Source organism: Cynocephalus volans, chromosome 17 (assembly GCF_027409185.1).
Source record: "Cynocephalus volans isolate mCynVol1 chromosome 17, mCynVol1.pri, whole genome shotgun sequence".
NCBI classification, from domain to species: Eukaryota; Metazoa; Chordata; class Mammalia; order Dermoptera; family Cynocephalidae; genus Cynocephalus; species Cynocephalus volans.
Window position 1 is genome coordinate 42,418,981 of NC_084476.1, and position 23,518 is coordinate 42,442,498.

Here is a 23,518-nt window from a genome sequence, read left to right on the forward strand (position 1 = left end):
CACCCCTAACTCACGTTGGGCTTCCTCCTTTTCCACAACCTCAGCCAGCGACTAGCGCTGGGGGACTGCTCTCCCTGCCTCCCTTCTGGCCCCCCTCCCACTGGTGCTAAGTTTATCCTGCCCTCTTCCAAGGGGGAGCAGGGGGCCTCTGCTTGGGTGAGGTCCCTTCCCCTGAGCACTGAGGCTTGCCCCTGGAATAGGTGGGGGTGTGGTGGCCCAGGAAAAGATAAGGCTTAAATCCTGAACTTATGTGCAGCTTCTGGGTCTTTCACCACTTGGGGTGAGGGCACTGAGATCTGAAAGACGGGCAGGTCTGGATTCAGAGAGGAGGAAAGAAAGAAAGAGCAAGAGACAAGAGACTCGGAGACCGGAGTGAGAGACGCCATAGGGAGTGCGAGCCTGCCCGTGGCCAGCCGGCCCCAGCCAAGGAGCTGGCCCCTGACCTGGGCCCGCCCCCTCCTTGGTGGGGGGCCTGCCGGGCCAGCTGCCAGGGGCCAGGCCTCCCTTCTTGGCCTGGTCCCCCTACCCCCCCAGCCTCTGTACCGCTCAGGCCTCTGCCCCCGCCCCCACCGCCCACGCTGTCCAGGCTGCCTAGGCCTGGTGGGATCTGGGGGCCTCCCGGCCTCAGCCCCTCCTCCCCCTCCTGGAGCTTCCCTCCCGCCCCGACTGTCTCTCCCAGGCTTCCCCTCGGCCAGTGCTGTTCCTCCCTGCCCACCATGTCCTTCATCTCAGCCCCTGCTCTGTCTCTTTTCTTTCTCCATCTCCAAGTACATGTGTCTCTCTTCCTTTCTCCATCCTAATTCCTCTGCAGCTCTGGGCCTCGAGAGTTCCCCAGATGTTTGAATCGGTTAGTCCATGCTGTGTCTTGTGTTCTTGCCTCATTCCCAGAGATGGCCCTCTAGGGATGTTGTGGGGAGAAGGCAAGGTGACTAGTCCCCAGGACAAAGGGTGCCTTTTCCCCTCACACTGCAGGATTCTGGAGTCTGGAATTGCCAAGGAGGTACTGAAATCTGTGGAGAGTCATCTCAGTCCTGTACTGGGCCAGATACCCTTCACCAGATGAATATTCCTTACTCCACCCTGATCCCCTGCAATGGGGGGAGTTTGGGCCAATGACCTCCTTTGGATCTCAGTTCTCCACCTTGGAGATGGAACAGTAATCTTGCTTTTAGGTCACTACATGAGGCCTCCCTGCTCATTCATTGTCCAGACCAGATTGAGCCTACCCGACCCTCAGCCCACCCACACCAGCCTACACCCCAAAACTCAGAACACACTATTACAGACCCATACTCACAATTAGAGCTGAGACCCAGTCAATGGTGCTCATACCCCCCACCCCCAACCTGGCCGTGGCAGGTATTCCCCAGGGTTGGCCTTGTATAACCTAAACTGCTGCCTATGATTCTGCAGGGATAAATAAGAGCTTTCTAAAACTCACACCTCCCACCCCAGGTTCTGCCCTCAGCTGGGCAGGGGATGAGGATGGGCGTGCAGTGCAACTGGGACATTGCTGGGACTGGCAAGAGGGGTCTTGGGTCCTGGATCCTAAGCCTGACTTTAAAACTGGGTAATTGAGGACCCTGGTCTGGAGCCTGTCACTGTGTCCGTGTTACTGATGGTGACTGTCAGCCTCCATGGGTGCCATTACTACTGTGGACTACTGTCAATCTGTGCGATTGTTACTGAGTCTGTCACCATCCCTGTGTCCCTGTGTTGATGTCACTATCGGTTACTCTATGTGACTGTCAGTCTCATTGCATCTTGGATTCTGAGGTTACTGTCACTGTGACCATGTCAGTGTCAACAGGTGTGTTTGTTGGTGTTATTGTATGTGACTCACTCACTGCATCATTGTAATTGTGGTAACTGTCAACATTCCTGTGTGTAATTGTCAGTGGTGCAACTGTGTCGTGTCGATTGGGTGTTACAACTGTGTAATGATACCTTTGTGTCACAGTGGGACAGAAGCAGTAAGTTGGGGCCTCAGAATTTGTCTCTTCATGTATCACCTGTGTGTGCATGTAATGATGATGCTGGGGTTCTGTGTTGGGAGAGATGCTGGGACCCTTGTGCTGACAAGGGGTTTAGGGGCTGCTGAGAACTGCGCTCCTTTCTTGCTAGTGGTCTGCACTCTGTTTCCTCCTCATTCTGGGACTGACCTCTTCGAGGGGCCTGCAGGCAGCCTGGGCCAGTTTGCATTGCCCTTATGTGGGGCTCTGTGGGATTTATCCTCCAGATCTATTACAGAGCCATGGGGTGTGGACTTGGAAAATTCCTGGGAAAGATGCTCTTTGCCCTGGGATGGGTGGTCTGAGGTGAGTTAGGGAAGGGTATGTCCTGGATGCCTCTGGCCTCAGCCTCCCCACATGGGGAGTGGGCCCAGCTGGGACACTGAGGAAAGGGGGAAGTGAAACTAGCCTGGGGCATTCTACATCTGCCAGGGCAGGGTAGGGCTGAGGCTTTAATCCACCCTTGTCCCTTGGGGACTGGGCTCCTCAATCCCCAGTGAGACTCCCTCAGGCCCCTAGGAAGGCCCTGCTCTTGCCTTGCATCAGTCAGCAATGCTGTCCTGACCACTGTTCTCCCTTATGCTAGAGGCATCAGGTGGGCTCATGGAGGTGCTCTAGGTGGGTGCAGAGACTCTGCCAGGGGGCTTTGCCATTCTCTGGATCTGTCTCTTCCTCTACCCTCAGGTCTCTGCCCATCTCCTGAGCGCCTTCTCATTCTCCCTGCAACTCTTCCTTTCCCCCTAGCTCCGTCTTTCCCTGCCTCTCCCCTCTTCACCATTTCCCCTCCCTGGGTTTCTCCCTTTTCTGGGTGTCCCCAACCCTGCAGTGTCTGGCTTTGTGCCCCACCCCCACTCTCTGCAGTGTTCGCTCTCAGCAGCGCCCGTCTCCTGTGGCTGCAGCCCCGTTGGCCCAGGGCCCGGCCCTTACAGTAACTCATCGGGCTGATGGAGGCGACTTTGATGAAGAAGCCACCCCTCCCCCTGAGGGGGCTGAGCGTTTGTGTGTGTGTGTGCATGCACACGGGGCGTGCGCTCACTCATGGGGGGGTGTGTTTGTGTGTGTGCCGGGCCATCTTAACACCCCCCCCACCTGACTGTGACCAGGAAGGCTGGCAGCAGAGGGCCATGCCATTCCTCTTCTCCCCTCAACACTCCCATCCTATAACCTCAGTCCACTCTGCTGCTCATCTGCCTGCTGGTGCCCTGGTTCCTGCTCCCATGTAGTGGGCAGTGGACCTGGCACTGAGGCAGAGAATCTTCCAGGCTATGAGGAGAAAGGCATGGACAGATGGCAGAGATGGTGGGGGAGGGCCTGAGGGCTACTGGCAAGGATTGAGATGGGGAACCTGCATATCTGCCCCCTGCCTCTATCTCTCTTTCTCTTTCTTCGGCTCCAGCTCTGACTCCAAACAGTCCAGGATTCATTTCTTGGCTCCACCACTTGCTGGCTGTGTGACTTTGGCCATTGTCTTAACCTCCTAGGTCTGAGGAGTAGCTGGAGACGGGGGAGTAGCTGAGGGTCAGAAGGAGCAGGGCCAAGTGGTAGCTGAGGCCCCAGGGGTCACTGTGGTGGGAAGGGTAGCTGGGGCCACATGGAGCATAGAGAGATGAGCTATGCCAGGGAGAGGAAGTCAGAGCCCCTGTAGCTGTGGTTGGAAGGAAAAGCAGGTTTAGATGAGGGGACTTTCCTGGGGAGGGTCGAGTGTAGCAATGGGCAGGCAGGAGCCCTCTCTTAAAGGAGCCCAAGGAAGTCCAACTCTCCAAACACCCCCCAACTGCTACAGGCTGTCATCCCCTACATTTGTCTCCCTTCTTGTATGGCTGTGTCTGCACTGTCTCTAGCTGTGTCTCTGGCTCTTTTTCTGAGTATATCTGGCAGTGTGTGTCTGTCAGTTTTTCTGGCTGTTTCTCTGGAAGTATTTCTAACAGTGTCTCTGGCTGTGTCCCTGACAGTGTGTCTGACTCTGTCTGATAGTGTCTCTGGCAGTTTTAGTGGTGTAGATACTTCCTGACTGAGCATCTGGCTGTGCCTCTGGCTCCTTCTCTAGCTGTTTTTCTGGGTGTATGCCTGTTTGTGTCTATCAGTTTCTCTGGTATTTCTCTGCTTGTGTGTCAGACAGTTTCTCTGGCACTGTTTCTGACAGTGTCTCTAGTTCTCTGGCTCTGTCGCTGATGGGTTCTCTGCCTGTGCTCCTTGCTCTTCCTCTGGCAGTATGTCTGCTTGGGTCTGGCAGAGTCTTTTACAGTGTTTCTGGCAAGTCCTTTGGTTGTTTGTCAGCTAGTCTCTGACCATTTTTCTGGCTGGTTGTCTGGTTATATGTACCTGTTTCTGTGGCTTTGTCTTATGGTCCTCTAGCATTCTCTAGTATGTCTTCCGCTGTGTGTGGAGCTGTTTCTTTGGTGTTCTGTCTGGTTCTTTTGGGCAGTTACTCTGGCTGGTGAATTTACTGTGTGGCTGGCTATATCCCTGACAGTGTCCCTGATTGAGTCCCTCGGTGTCTCTGGATCTCTGCTTCTATGTGGTTGACAGTCCCTCTCACTCCTCAGACAGGGGGCAAGGGGAGATGGTCACATTTGGGGACCGTTCTGCAGAAAATAGTTATTTCCCTGCCCTCAGGTGTGAGCATGACTTGGGTGGGGGGGTGGGAGCAGTTGGACCCATCCCAGGAAGCAGGACACCAGGTGGGCAGCCACTGGATCCATCCTGGCTTCTGGGGACATGTTGTGACTATGCTTTTTGTACCCACATGAGTGTGTATAAACAATGCTCCACATCTGCTGGGCTGGGGATCCCAGGCTCCTGGGGGCACATGGCAGGAGTGAAGTATGGGCTGGGGTTCCTGACAAGGACTTACATATGAAAATCCCTCATTTTCTGTTGATCATTGGTGTACAATAAAGCAAAAGTCACATCTGACCTGGGTCACGTACCACTGCCCTGGTACCCTGCTGTTCTGTTTCTCAGAGCCCAGTGGCAAGGCTTACAGCAGAGGACCTGGGGACAGATCCAAGGGGCTCCTGAGCATGTAAGCTTTCTCCCCAGGAGCATAGTAGGGAGCCTTCCATTCAAGGCAATTTGGAGAAGTATGGACCTCCAGTTAAATTAAAACATCACCCTTTCAGTCTGTGATGTTTATAGCTAATTAACCAAACTCACGAGTAAAGTTATCTTCTTTTTTAGAAAAATGGCCCTGGCATTCCCAATGTTCTATAACTCATCCGTGGTTGACTACATTCTGCAGCCAGCAGTCTTATCGAACAACAAACCACTGTAGATTGCCTTCTACCGTCTTAGCAAACCTTTGCCTACAGATGCCAATAATATTGCTTTCTATTGCTTGAAAGAGGATCCTGAGCCCCATTAAGAAGGGCATTTGGGGTCAAGGTGCCCTGGCCCTAGGGCTGGGATTTCCCAGTCTTGGCTGAGAACAGTGCGGGGGCAGGGGGGTCCCTAGGAGGTTCCTGCCTGAGCTGATGCTGCCCCCTCCCCCACTCCTGTTTCTCCCAACAGATGGCTGCTCCTGTCCCCTGGGCCTGCTGTGCTGTGCTTGCTGCTGCTGCCGCCGTTGTCTACACCCAGAGACACAGTCCACAAGGTAAGTGCTTTGGGGAACTGCCCGCCAACCCCCTCCCAGAGCTGGGCATGAACCCTTGTTGGCACAGCTGTATGCTGACACCACCCAAGAGTCACACCTGGCATATGCTAGCATTGTCACACATGAACATCCAGAGGGACATGTTGTCATGTGTAGTACTGATTGTAGTACATGTTGTACTGATATGTACTGATATGTAGTATGACCCATTGATATCTCTTAGGCACAGTCCTCCACAGTTACACCGGGTGGTCACATGCTCATGGCGTCTCTGGCTTGAAATGATCTATTCCTCTTCCCACTAGGGTGGGTATAGGGGACAGGCAGGTGGGATGGGAGTTCAGGGGGATAGGAGCAGGGCCCCTGTGTAGTATCTGGGTGAAAGGTGATATTCTGCAGCTTTTTAGGGGTGCGGTAGGAGGCACTGATAGACAGGGGGCAAGACTGCTTGTTTCCTTTCATCTTCAGCCTTATTCCACAGGGAAGATGGGGAAAGAGACAGTGGACTGAGAACAAGATGTGGACAGTCAGGGTGACAAGTGGGAGAGGACTGGTGCACTAAGGAAAGGTACAGCCCAGTCAACTGAAATGGCTGGAGGAGGGAAGGGTTGCTGAGGGTCTGGGCCATTGGCAGCCTCCCTGCGCTTCCCCCACATATTTGTTCAGTGAGGGCCAAGTCCTTCCCATAGCACACAGGACAGGGAACTGTACCCCCGCTGGGGAAACAGGTGTCCCCTTAACTTGACCACCAGCCCCTCTCCTGCATTTGAGGCAGCACCTCAAACAGCCACATCAGTACAAGGTCTGAGCTGGAAACTTAACCTAGAGTGAGGCTCTCTAAACTCCCCCTTGGATGGGTCCTGCCCCTCTTCACCTCAGCTGGGTTGGGTAGAGGCAGAGAGAGTGGTGACATCTCCAGAGCCCAGGCATGGATCAGAACCTAGTGGCTTAGCTCTGCCACTGTCAAGGTTGTGGGTTCGAGGAGGGTAGTAGGTGGAGCTTCTGTGGCCTTTTCCTCATGAGACCAACACTAAGACCCAGAGAGAGTCTGTCTGGCCCCAGGGCTGCTGACTGGACCTTCCTAGGGTCTGCTGGTGGTCTATCCAATTGTGTGCAAAGGTCTCTACCTTGTGTGTAAAGATAGGGCCACACGTGAGCAAGGCCCTGGGCTTAAGGCCACATCTCTGAGTGTGTGAGGCTGTCCTTGTGAGTAAGACTGTGTCTCTGTTTGAGTGTGTTTCTCTGTGTGGCTGTATCCTTGTGGGCTATGCTGTGTGTGACTGTACTCTTTGTGGCGCTGTATCCTTGTGTCTGAGACTACCTCATGTGCGATAGTATCTATTTCTCTTTGTGTGTGTGTCCCTGTTAAACTGTTTCTCTGTGTGTGAGACTGTGTCCCCATGTGTAACTGTGCCTCTGGGTGACGATGCCCTTCTTGTGCGTGCCTGTGATCATGTATCAGGTGTTACCATCCCTGAACTGGGATGGTGTCCCCGTGTGACTCTGAACCCGTGAGTGACTGTGAACTTGTAGACGACTGTCCTGTGTGTGCTGCTTCTTCTTTGTGGGTCACTGTCCTCGGCAAAGTAAAGTTACTTAGGATGCCTGGGGGGGACTGTTTCTGGGATGTGGTCCCCATGTGAGCCTGTGTGCGCAGGTGTGAAGGAGCCGTCAGCTCTGTCCCTCTGTATTCTCCATGTCCATGACCTCATCCTGTCTCTGTCTCTCATCCTGGCTTCTAACAACCTTTTCACAGCTGATTCCTTTGGAGCATTTGTCACCGCGTCAGGGCCAAGATCCCCATCCTCCCCCTGCTGCTTGATTTAATTTCTGAAATGGACAGCACATCAGTAGGGGCACCCACAGGGCGGGAGGAGAGCTGTTCAGAGACAAAGGATTAAATCATTGCCATCTTTGGGGCTGTTGCATGGCCGTGTGTATTGCCATTGTTGTGTTACTGTAGTGGTTGTGACACTGTGTGATTGTCATGTCATGTCGCCCCTGCACCTCTGCATTATAGGCTGTAGTTGTTTTCTGTCGTGTGTCATCATCTTTTCGTTCCCGCCCTGCCCTTACATCCTTGGTTTGTCATTGTTGTCAGGTTGTGTTTTCGTTTCCTTTGTGAGGTGGACAAGGTGTGGTGGGGAAATGCTATCCTGTGGCCATTACATTTGTTGTGTTGTTGGGTTGCTGTTCCTCACCTGTGGCTGTACCTGCCTCCAGTTTTGAAGGCCGTGCTGGGTCCATGTCAATTCTGAGCTGCTGTTGGTCAGTGTTGATGTGTTGCTGCTGGGACCATGATGGCCACACCCCCTCCCCAACTGTCAGTTTTCAGCCTCCTCCTCAGGCAGCTGGATGCAAAGTCTTTGCTGTGGGGGGGAGGGTGCAGAGAGAGGGGCTTGGCATGCTTCCTGGAAGCTCCAGGTTTTTGGAAGGGAGGCTGGAGGGGGGCTCAGTGGCTGGAGCTGGTGGATTGGGAGGGGGGCTCGATGGCCTGAGTCTTGGACACTGGGCCTCTGGTCAGGGGGAGGTCCCCATTCAGTCTATGGTCCAGCCTCACAGCTGTGGCCTCCAAGGCCCCCAGCCACCGCCTTTCCGCCTGTTCATCCTCTCTTCGGCTGGTCCCAGGCCCCACAGATGAGTGGTCAAGGCTGGCTGGGTTTCCTGCTTCCCTCTCCTCCAACAGGGACAGAGAGGCTCAGAGAGGGGCAGGACAGAGACCATCAGTGAGGGAGAGACCTGTAGATACCGAGAGACCTTGGCACAGAGAGGACAACAGAGGACGCAAACAGGGACAGATGTTCCAGCACAGAGAAAAGCAATGCTGGGGAAGGGGTTGTGATGGGGGAAAAGGGGTGGCTCACTGCTCAAGGGGAATCCCTACCCCCCCACAGTCCTGGTGGTGTTAACAAGTCTAATTAAGAGGCCACTGGCCCAGCTTAATTGGCTCGTTAACAGGAATTGCCTCTGAAAATCCCCCAACTCAGCGGGGTGGCTCTCTGGAGGGGAGATGTGAGCAAGTGTTAACGAGGGATCCCGCAGCCCCCTCCCCTGACTGCTTCCCCCTCCCCCTCCCCCTCCCTTCTCTCTCCTCCCACCCTCACTTCACAGATCTGGCTGAACTGGGAGCATCTGTCCTTCCAGGCTCAGGGGGCAGGATGAGAAGGGGATGGGGGGGTCCTGAGACTCCGATCTGGCCCTGTGTGCTTGCTTCTCTGCTGCTGTCTGGAGATCTGCCTCTCTGATGGTCTCTGTCCCGCTTGCCTCCCCCACCAAGCACTGCTGTTAGACAGGTGCTCCCTCCATACTTCCGTCTCCAGTCTCCTGGGCTCAGTCTGTCACGCCTGGGTTGCCAAGGGCAGGGCTGGGCTGTGCTTTTGGCTCTGACAGGCTCCTCCTGGGGGCAGGAGAGGAATGGTCAGAGCATTCTACTGAGTCCCAGCACACACACACCATCTCCACAACTGGCCCTAAGCAACTCCTGCCTCACGAAGTTGACAGCTGCCAGGAGTTCCCTAGAGTTCGCATCCTGCCCATTCTCCCTGCTGCTGCCCAAGACCTGGATGGCTGTCGGGCTGGGGTGGAGGGTGGAGTCAGGGAGAGGGAGAGAGGCAGGAAGAGAGACTGGGGGGAGAGAAATAGATAGGGAGAGACAGAGAAAGGAGTCTGAGAGTGAGTGGGGCCTGTCAACACCAACTTGCTTGGCTACCGGATGTCAGTGATTGGAGCTGGGCCTGTTGGTGGCAAAAGGCTAGGGTCATGGGGGTCAGGAAAACTTCTTAAATGTCCCAAGGACTGGAGGTAAACTGGGTTTTCACTGAGAACTGACCACTCCCACTACTACACAAACACACTCTCTCTCACTCACACACACACACACACACAACACACACCCACACAAACACACACAGAGATCATCCATTCACGCACACAGCGCCTGTACACTCACACACACACATACGGATTTGGAGACATTCATATACCTGCACACTTGCACATCCATAGAGGTTTTGCACACTCACCATCTCCCCAAGACATTCACGTAGTCAGACACGGAGCCTGTCACCCAGACTCATCCTGCTCATGGGCTGTCCCCCATGCACATTCACCCGGCAGTGCTGGGCAGGGCCGTGACCTGTGATTTTTGCCCTGTGCCCTCCCTGCCTCCACACCCCAGAGGCACCCCACGTGCAGTACGAGCGCCTGGGCTCAGACGTGACACTGCCTTGTGGAACAGCAAACTGGGATGCAGCTGTGACATGGCGGGTGAATGGGACGGACCTGGCCCCTGACCTGCTCAACGGCTCTCAGCTCGTGCTCCGTGGCCTGGAACTGGGCCATAGTGGCCTCTACGCCTGCTTCCACCGTGACTCCTGGCACCTGCGCCACCAAGTCCTGCTACACGTGGGCTGTGAGTGTTGCTCCCATTCTCTCCTCCGACCTCCCACCTTCCTCGAGGCCCAGATCAAGTCCTGTTTCTGTTGGGGGGCAAGGAGAGGAGAGGGTGCAGCCTGACATGTGCCCTCTGATCCTATCCTAGCCTGCTCATCTTACCTCTGAGCCCAGTCTTGTCCACTGAAGCCAGAACCCCGGACATTTCACCCATGTATCCCACCCCCTGGAGGTCTTTGAGATCCTGAAACCCTGTCTGCTATGATAAATGCGCGGAGGAAGGCTGGCAAGGCATGGCCTATCTGGCGCCTGGGTGGGGGATCCTAAGGTCACATCTCTGAGCTGGAGTGGTCTCACTGTGTGTGCTTCCACAGGGGCTGGCCAGAGGGCATTAGGGAGGGAAATGGGATGTGTGATTATGCACATATAGGTATGGGTACTCTGGGAGGCCCCAGGGAAGGAGGAAGGCTTCCTGGAGTAGGAAGCACATGGAGATTTGGAGGATTTGGAAGATACATTGAAACATCATTTCTGGTAGAGAGCTGAGTAATTATAGGCCTCAGAGGCTGGGAGGGCATGAAAAGGCCACTTGAGTTGGTATAAATGGGGGGAGGGAGCGAATGAGGGGTCAGGGGTCAGATCATGATCCCAGAGAGCTGGGGAGTAGATGAGCTGGGTCATGTTCTTTTTTTTCTTTTTTCTGGCTGCTGACCAGTATGGGGATCTGAACCCCTTGACCTTGGTTTTTAAACACTGCGTTCTAACCAGCTGGGCTAACCAGCCAGCCCTGGGTCATGTTCTTAAAAGATTCCTCTCACTGCAGTGAAGAGAGGCAGGTTAGATGGGCAAAGCCAGGGTAGGAAGGAGGCTATTGCTGGATGCAGGAGAGATGATGAGGACTTGGGACCAGAGCATGGAGTTGAGGAAGTTGAGAGGGGGCAGTTGGACCTCCAGGAGTTGGTGATGGATTAGATGTAGGAAGGACAGGAGAGCAGAGAGTGGGAGGAGTCGAGGCAGTTGGAGCTACCAATCACTACAAACAGGGAGAAAAATGGAAGGAAAAGTGTCTTAGTTTGGGTTTCCCTAGAATCAGATCCCAAGATGAAAATTCATATGCAAGTAGTTTATTTGGCAGGTGATGGAAACACCATAAGGGAATGGGAAAGTGACATAGGAAAAAGGGAAGTTGGCCAATAAATAGTTATCCAGACATTACCTCTTGGCTACTGGAGTCACCACTGAGAGAACTCTCGGTACACATGCAGAACCTGCACCTCAGAGTTTTATCTTGCCTGAGGAGTGAGGGAGTTGGGATGTTCATACACTCACTCCTACCCATCATTGGTCGAGGGATTCTCCTGGGGTGGAGATGCTTCGATTCCCCAGCACTTTGGCCTGATGCCCCAGCAAGCAAAGCAGGCCTTGGTGGCCAAACAAAGCTCTTAGGCAAATCACTGCAGAAGTTGGCAGGGAGAATTTGTATGGACAAGGGATCTGCGGCTCCACGGATGTCTACACACATGTTGGGTTGCGATCCTTGGGGGACAATTAGGAATTGATGGCTGGTAGCCAGTGGATCTGAGAGTACGGGGTCGGAGAGAGACAAGTGTTGGAGATGGATATTTGGGTAGTTTTCAGCATTAAGGCCCTGGAGGGGGTGAGATGGCCAAGGGAGAGATTGTGGGGTGAGGAGAGAAGAGGACCCAGAACTGAGTCCTGCAGACCATCAGTGTGAAAGGGGTTGAAGGAGAGAAATGAACCACGAAAAGAGATAAGAAGGAGACAGCGGGAAGGCAGAGGGAAGCCCAGGTGAGTGTGATTTGGAACCAGAGTTTAGAGAAGTCAGAATGAAGAGGCCATCAATGTTGCTGAAGGTCAGGTGGGCAGGCACCCGGCTCTCAGCCAGAGGTACCCAACAGAGTGAATACTCTGAAAACCTAACTGCCTGAAAATGGTTTCTTTATTCCCCAGAGGCTACCTAGGAGATGCTTAAGAGATCTGGGAATATGCCCTTGCCCCACTGTCAGGAGACTGGTGTGGACAACCATGTGAAATTTTAGGCTGAAGGGTTGCTCATGGTCCTCCAGAAAAACACTGACCCAGCAATGGGGCTGAAGGAAGTGCGAAAATACATTTTGGTGGGGATGTAAATTTCCCTTTGGAAAAGCCTTTGAAAAAAGCGTTTAGACTGGCTGGTTGGCTCAGTTGGTTAGTGTGCAGCCTTATAACACCAAGGTTACAGGTTCGGGTCCCCACACCCGCCAGCTGCCAAAAAAAAAAAAAGGAAAAAAAGTATTAAAACTGGAGAGTTGGCATTCAAAATCGAACATTTGAGTTGCAATCATGGGGTGGAGTGACCCCTGTTGGCCAGCTTGAGAAATGCAGGGCCAGCCTAACCTACTTGGCCCACCACTGGGTTCATCAGTGGAGCACCTATCCCCAACCCTTATACTGGTAAAAAGGCTATTTACTAAGTGCTGTGGAAAAAGGATGAGGCCACCCACACTCCTGTCTTCTCAGTTTGGGTTCAAAAAGTCCTCAGGATGGATAAGACTTACAGTGATAGCTAGGCCTTGATGACCCTCCTCATTGGAGGGGATTGAGTCTGTACTCACAAGACATGCCCACAGCTGCCCTGTTGTGACCAGAGCCCAGACCTTATGTATATAGCGCTCACTGTTCCCCAGGCCTTCCCTGGAAGAGGAGAGCTGGCCATGAATTGGCTATAGCATTAGTAAAAGGTACTTATCTCTCATTGCCTTATTTCCTTCTAAAGACCTGGTCAGAGGAACAGGAGATATTAATCATGACCGGCTCAGTCACTTTATATATTAGTAACAAGAGACTGTTTGGCAGCACTCAAGATTATCCTTCTTGTCAGCTCTCAGAGAACAGGACAAAGGTACCCCTGATTTGTGGGTCATTCAAACCAAAAATTATTTAATATTTATTCTAAACATGTAAGATTTTTATGTCTCTATTTCCAAGGGAACCTGATCCTAACCATCTTCTGTTGGAAGTCTCCTTAACTAGGCTGGTCCCTGAACTGCCTTCTCCTGATCCTCCTTCCTGCCCTCAGGTGGATACTCACAGAGTTCTAAGGACTCCCCTACCTAGGATGATGAAAGGACCCCCCCCCATTAGGAAACAGGATCACAGTGTTCCTTTCAGTAGCATTCTTTTGTTTACTAAACACTGCTGATCCAGTATCATTCTGATTTTAATCTAAAACAAACCAGAGATTAAAATTATTTTTAAGTGGACAGTTCCTTGTCCAGTTTTTAGAAATTTTTATTTGATTGGTCAGGACAGAGACTCCAGAAAGAGTGAGGAGATGGCTGTGGTCGAAGAAGATGTCTGGGGAGAAATCATGAGCAGGGAGACAGGAGGGGGGCATTTGGGGGTCCAGAAGTTGGGTTGCCTTGAGGGATGGCACAAGATAAGGCTGAGACAGGCCATGGGCTTTGAATGCTAGGCGGGAGGAGGAGCATGGGTGGGGCTGGAGTGGAGGGGTCACCCCGCCCTGCCCAGCCTGATCTGGCCTGGCCCAGGGTGTGGGCAGTCTGCCCTCCTCCTCTCTAGGCCGGCGGGCAGGCCTCGTGCGTGCCGGGGGCTCCAGCCCAGGCGGGCTGGCGAGATGAGAGGAAAAACATGCGGTTTGGTGGGCTGGACATGGAAAAACAAGCCAATTAGGAGGAAAACAAACAAACCCTGGGCCAGCGGGGGCACATGCACGCATGCACACGCACACACAGCCCCGCATGGGAACCAGGGATGCCCTGCCACAAGCTAACACAGTCACTTGGACACCTCAGGAGCCCCCACAAGGGGCAACTCAGTATGCCTGGGCATCTAGGAGTGCGCCTGCCCACCCAGAGTGTGCTACTGTGATGTGTGTGCACACGAGCTTTTGTTCACACACTCCTCATGCTTGCACATGGTGTTCGGCTCATGCATGTGAACACACTAGAAATTCTGGGCACCTTCCTACACCCACAGTTTGAAAAATACACTGAGGCTTAAACTCTATCACACGTACAGTCTCATGTATGTAGTCTAGCTGTCACTGTGTTTCAGACACAATGGCACATTTACATGCACTCTCAGGGTACCTTGGCTACATAGCCTCACACATATAGACAATCTCAAAATCCAACAACCTCACCCTGAGTAACATGCAAACACAGTCAGTCCCACACACACAGCATCCAATCACACAGTTACACAACTGCCCAGAGTCTCACAGTCACACACGCAAAGCCTCTCAGAGTTACACACAGCCTCATAATCACAATGGCTTAAAAACAGCTTTTCCCCCAACTCATGACACACTTACAACAGGCCTTCCAATCACACACTGTCCCACAATCTCACACTTGGTCTCTCCCAGCACCCCCACCTCCGCCCACCCGGCCCCTCAGCTGGGCTCCAGCTGCAGCGAGTCACTCCTTTTCTTCCTTTTCTTTGTTTTTCTTTCCTCCTTTTCCCTCTGAGAAACCTGGTCCCTGTCAGGAAACCCAAGCCCTTCCCTGCTCAGGGCCGAGGGCCAGGCAGGAGTAGCCAGATGACAGACAAAACTCCCCTCAGCCCCTGGCCCTCTGTGACCTGCCCAGTCAGAGAGAGGAACTGGTTTGAGGGGGAGTTTTGAAGGGGAAGCTGGTCTGAGCGGGGAGGACAGTCAGAGGGGAACAGAGGAGCCTGGTCAGTGGGGAGGCTGGCCAGGGGAGGGGGCCCGTGAACCCAATGCCATGGCCTGCTGTGCCCTCTGAAGAGTCCCAGGTGGCAGGGAGCTGACTCTGCAGGCTTCAACCCCCCTCCCCCCAGCGCCCTTCTCCTTTGAAGCTGGGGGTAAGGGGGGGTAGTGGCAGGAGCGCAGGGAGTGGAGGCTTCTCGACCTCGGAATGTCCTTTCCTCCTGGGGTGGCTGCCAGCTCTGGCCTGGCCCACAGGCCCCCAGAAGGCACTTCCTGTGTCCTTGGCCGCCCCCCACCCCACCCCCATGCAGAGCTCTACAGCCGTGGGCAAATAGGGAAGGGACACTAAAGGCACAGGATGAACATGGAACAGACACAAGATGGACACAGGGCCAAGAAGGCTTCCCAGAGGCTGACAGCAGTGGGTAGAATGCAGGTTGCCCCTTGTGGGGTCCCAGCTGGGCCCTGGCTCTATGCTGCAGACCTGGGGAGTGGAGCCACCTCTGCCTACAGCATTGCCCACTCCACCGGCTACACCGACGCTCTCCTGATGCCTCTCTCCCCCTCATCTCTTCTGCTGCAAAGCCAGATTTGGGCCCTGGGATTCTGACCCAGGCCCCTCCACAGCTTCACACATACTGGACACACTGGACATGTACACGCCAATCACAGAGTCACTCACGATCATGTGCACATTGTGGATGGAAGCCCACAGTTCCCTGTGTGTCTCCATGGCCACTCTACAAGCATAGACATGCACTCTCCTTCACTGTCCCTGGCTTATTCAGCTGCCCCCCTTCCATTTCCTGTCCACCTGTCAGGCAGGGGGCAGGAGGGGGAGGCACAGGAGGGAGGTGTCAGTGTCTCTGGAGCCACAGACGGACATTCCTTGCCTGGGTCAGATCACAGAAGCTGCCTCCTTCCAGGAACCTGAGCCGCCTGTTCTCACGCCTTACCCATGCCCGAGGGTGGGACAGCTGGGCTAAGTGCTCGCAGCAGCAAAAAGAGTGTGGTTAGACACCAGAAAGGACCTCCCAAGTGGGCATGTGGTCATGTAGGTGGATAACCCCACCCTGTGGTTTAATCCCAGCTTTGGCTTTCTATGTGACCTCAAGCAGGTCCTCGTCTCTCCCTGGGCATTCCTCTTTCAGAGTGAAAACAGCTGCCCATCACGTAAACGTCTTCTTAAAGGGTCTGTGATGGAAAAGCTGGGGGCTGGGGCTGGGGCTAGGTGAGGAACACACCAAGGGAACAGCAGCTTCCTTTCAACAGCACTCATACCTACCCAATCACACGTGGCCATGCATTCCGAGAGCCATGCACAGATTCCCACATGCCCCTGCATATCACTTGTCACTCGTTCATGTCACATATAGACATGCATATGTGACACCTTCACATGCAGACAGCTACACACGCAGATACACACATGAACAGCCACCTGGTGCTGCTGTTCCTGTTTAGCCACCAGGCCTGTCCTCGTGTCTATCAGTCTCTACTGAGGAGAAGCCTGGGATGTCTCTTCTCCAGGAAGTGCATTCTGATCACCCCAACAACCAGAGGACCCACTCAAGACCTCCCCAGTCTCTGTCGCAGTCTTCCTCTGGGAGTGGACACAGTGTGGCAGGAGATGTGGGGCTGGGGCTGATTCTCCCAGACATCACCTCCATCCTGTGATTGATGAGCTGAGGCCCACAGTTCCCTGCTCCCCACAGTTCCTGCCTCCATTGGGCAGGTGGGGGGGAGGGAGTTCCCTCTCTGCACAGCCCTTGTTTTTCTTTAATTAAACATCTGGCTCTCTGTGGCCTGGGAAGCCTCAGACCCTCGCTGACAGCCCCCCCCCACCTTTGGCATTGATGATGGGTTGAGGGGGGAGAGCTGGGGCTCTGGGGCCCACCTGTCCCCACACTAGTGCAGGGGATTGGGGGCTCCAAGAATGTCCTGACCACACTGTCTTCACCCCCAGTGCCGCCGAGGGAGCCTGTGCTCAGTTGCCGCTCCAACACTTACCCCAAGGGCTTCTACTGCAGCTGGCATCTGCCCACCCCCACCTACATCCCCAACACCTTCAATGTGACTGTGCTGTGAGTAGCTGCGCCTGTGACCCGGTTCTAGCCCTGACATCTAACTTCTCCCCCAGTCCCTTATCATGTCCTCAGTCTAGCCCTCAGCCAGCCTTGGGCTTGACCTTCCCCCAACTTTTGCCTCACCTGACCCTTTTTGTTGGTAACAATACCTGAGTCTCACCCCTCCCCAGGCACGGCTCCAAAATTATGGTCTGTGAGAAGGACCCGGCCCTCAAGAACCGCTGCCACATCCGCTACATGCACCTGTTCTCCACCATCAAGTACAAGGTCTCTATAAGTGTCAGCAATGCCCTGGGCCACAATGCCACAGCTATCACCTTCGACGAGTTCACCATTGGTGCGTGTGTCAGTGGGGGGGTTCCCCACTGCATACTCCAGTGGGAGTGTGTTAGTGATGTGTGTGAGAGGTGTACATGAGTGTTGGTGGGGATGTTCGCATGCATATGCTTATTATACCTGGTACATACATGCTTGTGCACAGGTATATGTGGCATGAATGTACATGTGCACGTATATGCATGACATATAGATGCCTGTGACCATGCAAGTGAATGTTCTTTACCTACAGGGCCACAAGATCTCTCCAGCAGCTCTTCCCATCATCTCTCTGGCTCCCAGAGCATGCAGCAGGGGGAAGGGGGGGCAGGCGGGGCCAGACCCTTGTGCAGCTGCAGCCTCCACCACCCCCCCCACGCTAATGGCTTCCTTACGGCCTGTGATGAATGAGGTGTCAGAACAGGAGACAGGGCTGGGACAGATACCGCCCTCCCCTCGAACCCCCATCCCAGCCAGACCCTCTGCCTGCCCCTGCCCTATTCTAGGCAGGCTCTCTGCTTGCTCCTACCCCATCCCAGCCAGACCCTCTGCTGGTCTCTGTCCCATCCAGCCAGACCTTCTGACTTCCTCTACTTCATCTCAGACAGACCCTCTGCCTGCCCCTGTCTTCCCCCCACACCCCATGGCTGGATTTCCAGCCAGGCTATTTTCACATAAGATGGACACTTAGACACTCCCATCAGATCCCCAGCCTACCTCCAACCCAGATCTGCAATATCTGTGGACTGTCTTTTAACCTTGACCCACAGATCAGCTTCGAACCCAGAATCTTCCAGGGGAGACCATGTCTCAGTTTGGAACTAGAAACATTGAGGTGATAAACCAGGCTTGGGGGAGTGTGTGATGCTAGTGCAGGAGCATGTAATCCAGGTGACAATGGGGTGATCAGTGGTAATTGTGGAGGCTTCATATAGGCTTAGTTATTGGGATGCTGGTCACCTTGAGGATTGTGTTGTGATGATGGAATGAAATTTGGGATATTGATATCAAGAGCTGGTGACATTGACTGTAGTGTGACAGTCATTGGGGATGATGGGGATGTCAGGGGTGGAAGTAATGAGATGGTATTAATGGTGGTTGCCAGAATTGACAACAGAAAAGAGGGATGGCAACCATGACAATGATGACAATGGTTGACAATATGAGAAGGTCAACGTGGTGGCTGGGCTGACAAAGTGGGGTTGTTCCCAGAGATTAGTGTAGTTATGAAGCTATGTCTCCCGAACAGTGAAACCTGACCCTCCAGAAAATGTGGTGGCCCGGCCAGTGCCCAGCAACCCTCGTCGGCTGGAGGTGACGTGGCAGACCCCCTCGACATGGCCTGACCCTGAATCCTTTCCTCTCAAGTTCTTTCTGCGCTACCGACCCCTCATCCTGGACCAGTGGCAACATGTGAGTGCCCTGCCCTGCCCAGATCCTGGGTGCTTAAATCAGAGCCACATGGCATGAGTGTCACCCATATCCCAGGCGGTAGCAGCTCCAGTGTGGGACTTGATGGCAATCAGAGAGGCATTCCAGGGCAAGAAGGGACCAGGTAGACCTGGGAGAGTGCACGGAGCTGAGGAAGGTGTCCTTAGGGATTTCCAGTGACCTCCCCTTAGTGCAGTAAGAAGACATCTGTCTCTCTGGCTCCCCAGTGTAGTGGAGAGAAATGCTGGAAGGGAGATGGCAGGCAGGGTGGCAGTGTTTCACTTCCCATACCTCTGGCTCTCAGCCCTGACCAGACATCTCCCTCTTTACACTCTGGCCCTGGCTCTGGCCTGTGCTGAACCCAAGGGGCAGGACAGTCCCTGTCCTCACGAGCTCATAGATGGGCACAAAGGGTCAGGATCAGGCAGTGGGGTCAAGCTTGGTCCAGAGTGTGAGTTTAGGCTATGACTAGCATCAGGGCCCTGAAGTCAGACCTAGCTTAGGGGTCAGCTTAAGGTTATGGGTCAGAAGGTTGCCTGGGCTGGGAACCATGAAGTGGACAAGGGTTAGCATGGGGTTAGGTTGTGGTTTGGATGTTGGCCTAGCCATGATAGCTCTGGGTAGCAGCCAGGGGTTTGGGACAAACTTGGGGTTCTCTCACATTGAGAGCCTGGGCCCATAGAGCTAAAGGCAGTCTGTGTGGCCTTTGAGTCTGTGGGCTAGGACTGGGGCTGGGAGGGCACTCCGTGGAGCAACCCAGGCTGTCTCCCGGGGGTCAACCTGAACCTGTACTCCCACAGCATCCACCAGGCTCCAGCTCCATTTCCTCATGCTCCCCTCCCGGCTGGCCTTTAAAGTGTGTAATTCGATTCTTGGGTGCCTGTCCAGTTGTGGGCCTGGCCCCCACCAAGGCTGCTCACATACTCACATGTTCCCTGACAGAGTCCGGAGTCCCTCCTGCCTGGCCAGCTGCCTGAGCCTAATGCATTGCTAATAACCAGGGTCTAGTTTCACAAGCCCCCCTCCCCTGCTAACGAGCTACAGGCAGCAGCTCCACGCGTTGCGGCGCACACGCCTTGCAATGGACCTGGCACAACGCCCACCACACACACAGGAACGTGCACACGCACACGTGGCTCCCAGCAGGAACCATGCTCCATACATGCGTGTGACCACATGCCAAGACCATGTACTGGCCGGCACCATGGGCAGAACTGACTCCCACACTGATGTGGGCAGAGTGAAGTGTGCAGGCTCCCTGGCAGGAACACACATGGCCTGTGGCACATACTAGCCCTGTCCATATCTCATTGGCATTGGAGATGGCTAGATTTATGGCTCTTTTCAACTTGAATTTTGTTCTGAACAGAATCTACTCCCTACCATCCTTGATCTTGGAGAGAGGCAGGTGGATGATTGGGAGGCAATGTGGAGGGGAGAGCAGAGAGAAGCATCACTTGGATTTTCAGGAGGAAAATACAGGCCAGGAATTGCAAAAGAATGTGTACTGGAGGTCTGGCAGGGGCTGTCTCAGCATGGACAAGGGGGAGGCAAGTACTGGGACCCAGCATGAGTTCCCTGCATCACCTGCTCTGGTCCTAACTCAGCATGGAGGCCTGGAAGCTGTGGCTGACATCTGCTATAGCTGACTGGATGGAGGACTCTGAGGTGAGGTGGAAGCCAGAGACTAGGGAGTTCCTGCCATTTGAGGAGCCCTTTTCTTAAAGGAGTGGATTAAGGGATCAGTGACAACCTAGCAAGGAGAGTCTGAGCTAGGAAATGTGGCCACCGGGAGAGCATTGGGCTCCTGGGAACATTTCTAGAGTTATGGTGCCCACATGAGCCCACCAATGAGGTGGCAATTTGATCTGTTCCCCATGGCTCCCTCCCTTTGGAGAAAGACAGATGTGGAGGCCTGTGGGCCAAATCATGGAAGAAGGGAGAAGCCAAAGGAGCTGGGGCTACTCAGCCAGAGGGCATCTTTGCAGAGCACAGGGGGACTGGCGGGGGCAGAGGAGGAACTGGGGCCCCAGCTCCAGGAGCGGAGGGTCTTTGGGGCCTACCCATCTCCCAGAGCTAGGAATATGATTTACCAAACCCAGGGTCTGGGCCCAAAACATCTTTCACCATGTCCCTGACCTTTACCAGTGCCTCTCACATCAGGGCCACAGACTCAGCAGGAATTGGAGGGGCTTCCTGCTCCACTTGGACCCAACTGCACATGCACGAATATGCATGCACACATGTGTGCGTGTATTCACAGACTGTCAGATCAGGTAGCCCAGACCCCAGTTTTCTGGGGAGGAAGACTGAAGCAGGGACCAAAAAAGCCCTGAAGCCAGACATGGCCCAGAGCAGCCCCCTCCTTCGCCCCTGCCGGCTGCCCCTGTTTACGAGGCGGCTTAATGAGGCGGCGGGTGCCGCTGAGATGAACCAGAGCCCAGCTTGGGCCTGGGAGGGGTGCCGGACAGGCAGGCCGGCCTGGAGGGTGGGGGAGAGATCTGCAGGATGGGGCCAGCTGGGGTGGGAGTTGGGTGGCGATACCTCCAGGAGGAAATGGAGCAGCTGTCCTGTGTCCTGCCTCCCCAGGGGCTGCCCCCCACCCTTTCTGCCTCAGGCAGGGTGATAACTAGACTGGGGCCAGGCTGGTGGGTGTGTTGGGTATCTGGGAACCCACACTCTCAGCCAGAACCCAGGATAATGACAGTGCTAGGTGAAGTCTGTTTGCCGCTTTCCAAATGCCTTAGTCCTCATTACAGCCCTAAGAGATATATGCTATGGTTGATCATTTTACAGATGAGAAGGGCAAGGCACATGGAAGTTAAGTAACTTGCTCAGCTAGCTAGTGATGAGCCAAGATTTGAATTCGGGCAGCCGAGCTCCAGTGTCTGTTTGTAACCTTCTCTCTAAGCTGCTTCCTGATGGGAGTGGAGGGGACAGCACCACTGTCCGCTCTAACCACACTGCTCTTGTCATCTTCAGGCTGGGGCTCAGGTCAGGACTCAGGCCGGGGGTTGTGAGAGAACTGGGGAAACAGCAGACTCCTAGACACTGAGCGAAGTCTCCTTATTCTCCCCTGGGGGTGTTTCTAGTCTCCTTTAAGAGTTCATTATTCTCCTTCAGTGATGACTTCCTTCTCTTGGGGGCCTGCTCCATGAGATGTCTTCCCTCTCCGGCAAGAATGTTCTCAACATCCCCTCCCTTCCCCAGGGAAGTCTTTCCTCCAGGGTTGTCTTCACTCTCCTCTCCCCAGAGGTGTTCTCACTTCCTTTGGGGAGTGCTTCACTCTCCTGACCCCCAGGGGTGTCCTTACTCCCCTCTCCATCCCATGGTCTGGCTGCAGGTGGAGCTGTCAGATGGCACAGCGCACACCATCACAGATGCCTATGCCGGGAAGGAGTACATCATCCAGGTGGCAGCCAAGGACAATGAGATTGGGACGTGGAGCGATTGGAGTGTGGCTGCCCATGCCACACCCTGGACTGAGGAACCACGGCACCTCACCACCGAGGCCCAGGCCCCCGGTGAGCCTGCCCTTCTCCCCTGTACCCTGTGCTCTCAGTTGGCCTGTTTGTTACCTCGTTCTATCCCACTCCCTCCAACTCTTCCCAGGACTGGGAGCCTCTGCTCCAAGGGTCGCCACACTCTGTGGCTGCCATGCTCCCATCTGTCTGTCCAACCCCTGCCATTCCTGGTCCTTGCTGTCTGGACATCCTTGGTAGGGGTCACTGGGTGGAGGGGTCATCTATGAGCCTTGGGAAACAAGGCTCCCTGATGGGGGAGGCAGGGTACCTTTGAGAGAGGAAGCAGGGGTTGACTGATGGGGGAAGCAGTACCAGTCTGATGCAGGAACAGTGTGCTTCATGAACCCCACATCTGGGCAGGACCCCAGCCTGACCCTGCCCTGAGTTTCCCCCATGCTCCCCAGAGACCACGACCAGCACCGCCAGCTCATTGGCACCCCCGCCCACCACGAAGATCTGTGACCCTGGGGAGCTGGGCAGCGGAGAAGGACCCTCAGCACCCTTCTTGATCAGTGTCCCTGTCACCCTGGCCCTGGCTGCCGCTGCCACCACTGCTAGCAGTCTCCTGATCTGGTAGGTTAAGTGAGGCTAGGTGGCAGAGGGGAGCCTCAGGGGACACCTGTCTCAGCCTTATCCCTCACGGCCTCTTGCCCTTTCTCACCAGAGCCCGGCATACTGAGGACATGCCAGAGCACCTGCAGAGGAGCAGGAGGCTGGAGCTGAGCCTGCAGACCCCAGTTTCTATTTTGCACACGGGCAGGAGGACCTTTTGCATTCTCTTCAGACACAATTTGTAGAGACCCCGGCGGGCCCGGGCCTGCCGCCCCTTAACCCCGCCACATCAAGCCCGGCCCTCAGGAGAGGAGGACCCTGCAGCTAACCCACCCACCAAAGACCCCACCCACCCCCTCGGGCTGGACCCTCCAATGCCAGCGACTCCCAGGAGCCCTTGGGGGGCCTGAGGGGAGCCCCTCACATCCACAGTTTTTCCTCCTGCCCCAGCCTCCTGTCTGTCCCAGGGTCTCTGTTGCCACCATCAGATTATAAGCTCCTGATGCTGGGGGGACCCAGCCATCCCCCTCCCCCCAGCGCCCACACTTTTCAGTCCCCCCACCTCTGCCCCTGTTTTGTACAACTCTCCTGTGATCCTCCTCCTACCCCACAGTATTTAATGCCCTGTCAGTCCCTTCTAGTCTGACTCAATGGTAACTTGCTGTATTTGAATTTTTTATAGATGTATATACAGGGATGGGGGGGGTGGGTGGGGGGTTCTCATTAAATGTCACCATTTCATGAGTCCTTGGAACAGACCCACTTTGAGAGGGTACCCCTCTTCCAAGGACCCCTCCCCTTCTAGGCCTGGAGGAGGAAAGAAATTATGGTTGGGGAAGATGGGGAGAGACAGTTCAGCTTTCAGGCAGAGATATCTGGTAACAATGTTTTCTACTTCTTCAGGAGTAGGGCTTCCC

The 23,518-nt window shown here is 54.6% G+C and overlaps 1 protein-coding gene across 1 annotated transcript; it reads left to right on the forward strand.

The window, feature by feature from the left end:
- Positions 1 to 5,522: 5,522 nt before the first annotated feature.
- CNTFR (ciliary neurotrophic factor receptor) lies at positions 5,523 to 23,229 on the forward strand. Its single transcript, XM_063082435.1, has 8 exons — positions 5,523 to 5,607; positions 9,785 to 10,018; positions 16,659 to 16,776; positions 16,950 to 17,116; positions 18,344 to 18,507; positions 21,869 to 22,049; positions 22,454 to 22,622; positions 22,714 to 23,229. Coding segments are annotated over exons 1-8 (1,119 nt in total). The 3' UTR covers positions 22,715 to 23,229.
- Positions 23,230 to 23,518: the final 289 nt, after the last annotated feature.

Bases quoted from the DNA above. Each gene is read 5' to 3' on its own strand.
- CNTFR (XM_063082435.1), top strand. From the start codon at position 5,523: ATGGCTGCTCCTGTCCCCTGGGCCTGCTGTGCTGTGCTTGCTGCTGCT. The intron at 5,608-9,784 runs GTAAGTGCTTTG...TCCACACCCCAG, and splicing joins CCAGAGACACAGTCCACAAG to AGGCACCCCACGTGCAGTAC. The intron at 22,050-22,453 runs GTGAGCCTGCCC...CATGCTCCCCAG, and splicing joins CACCGAGGCCCAGGCCCCCG to AGACCACGACCAGCACCGCC.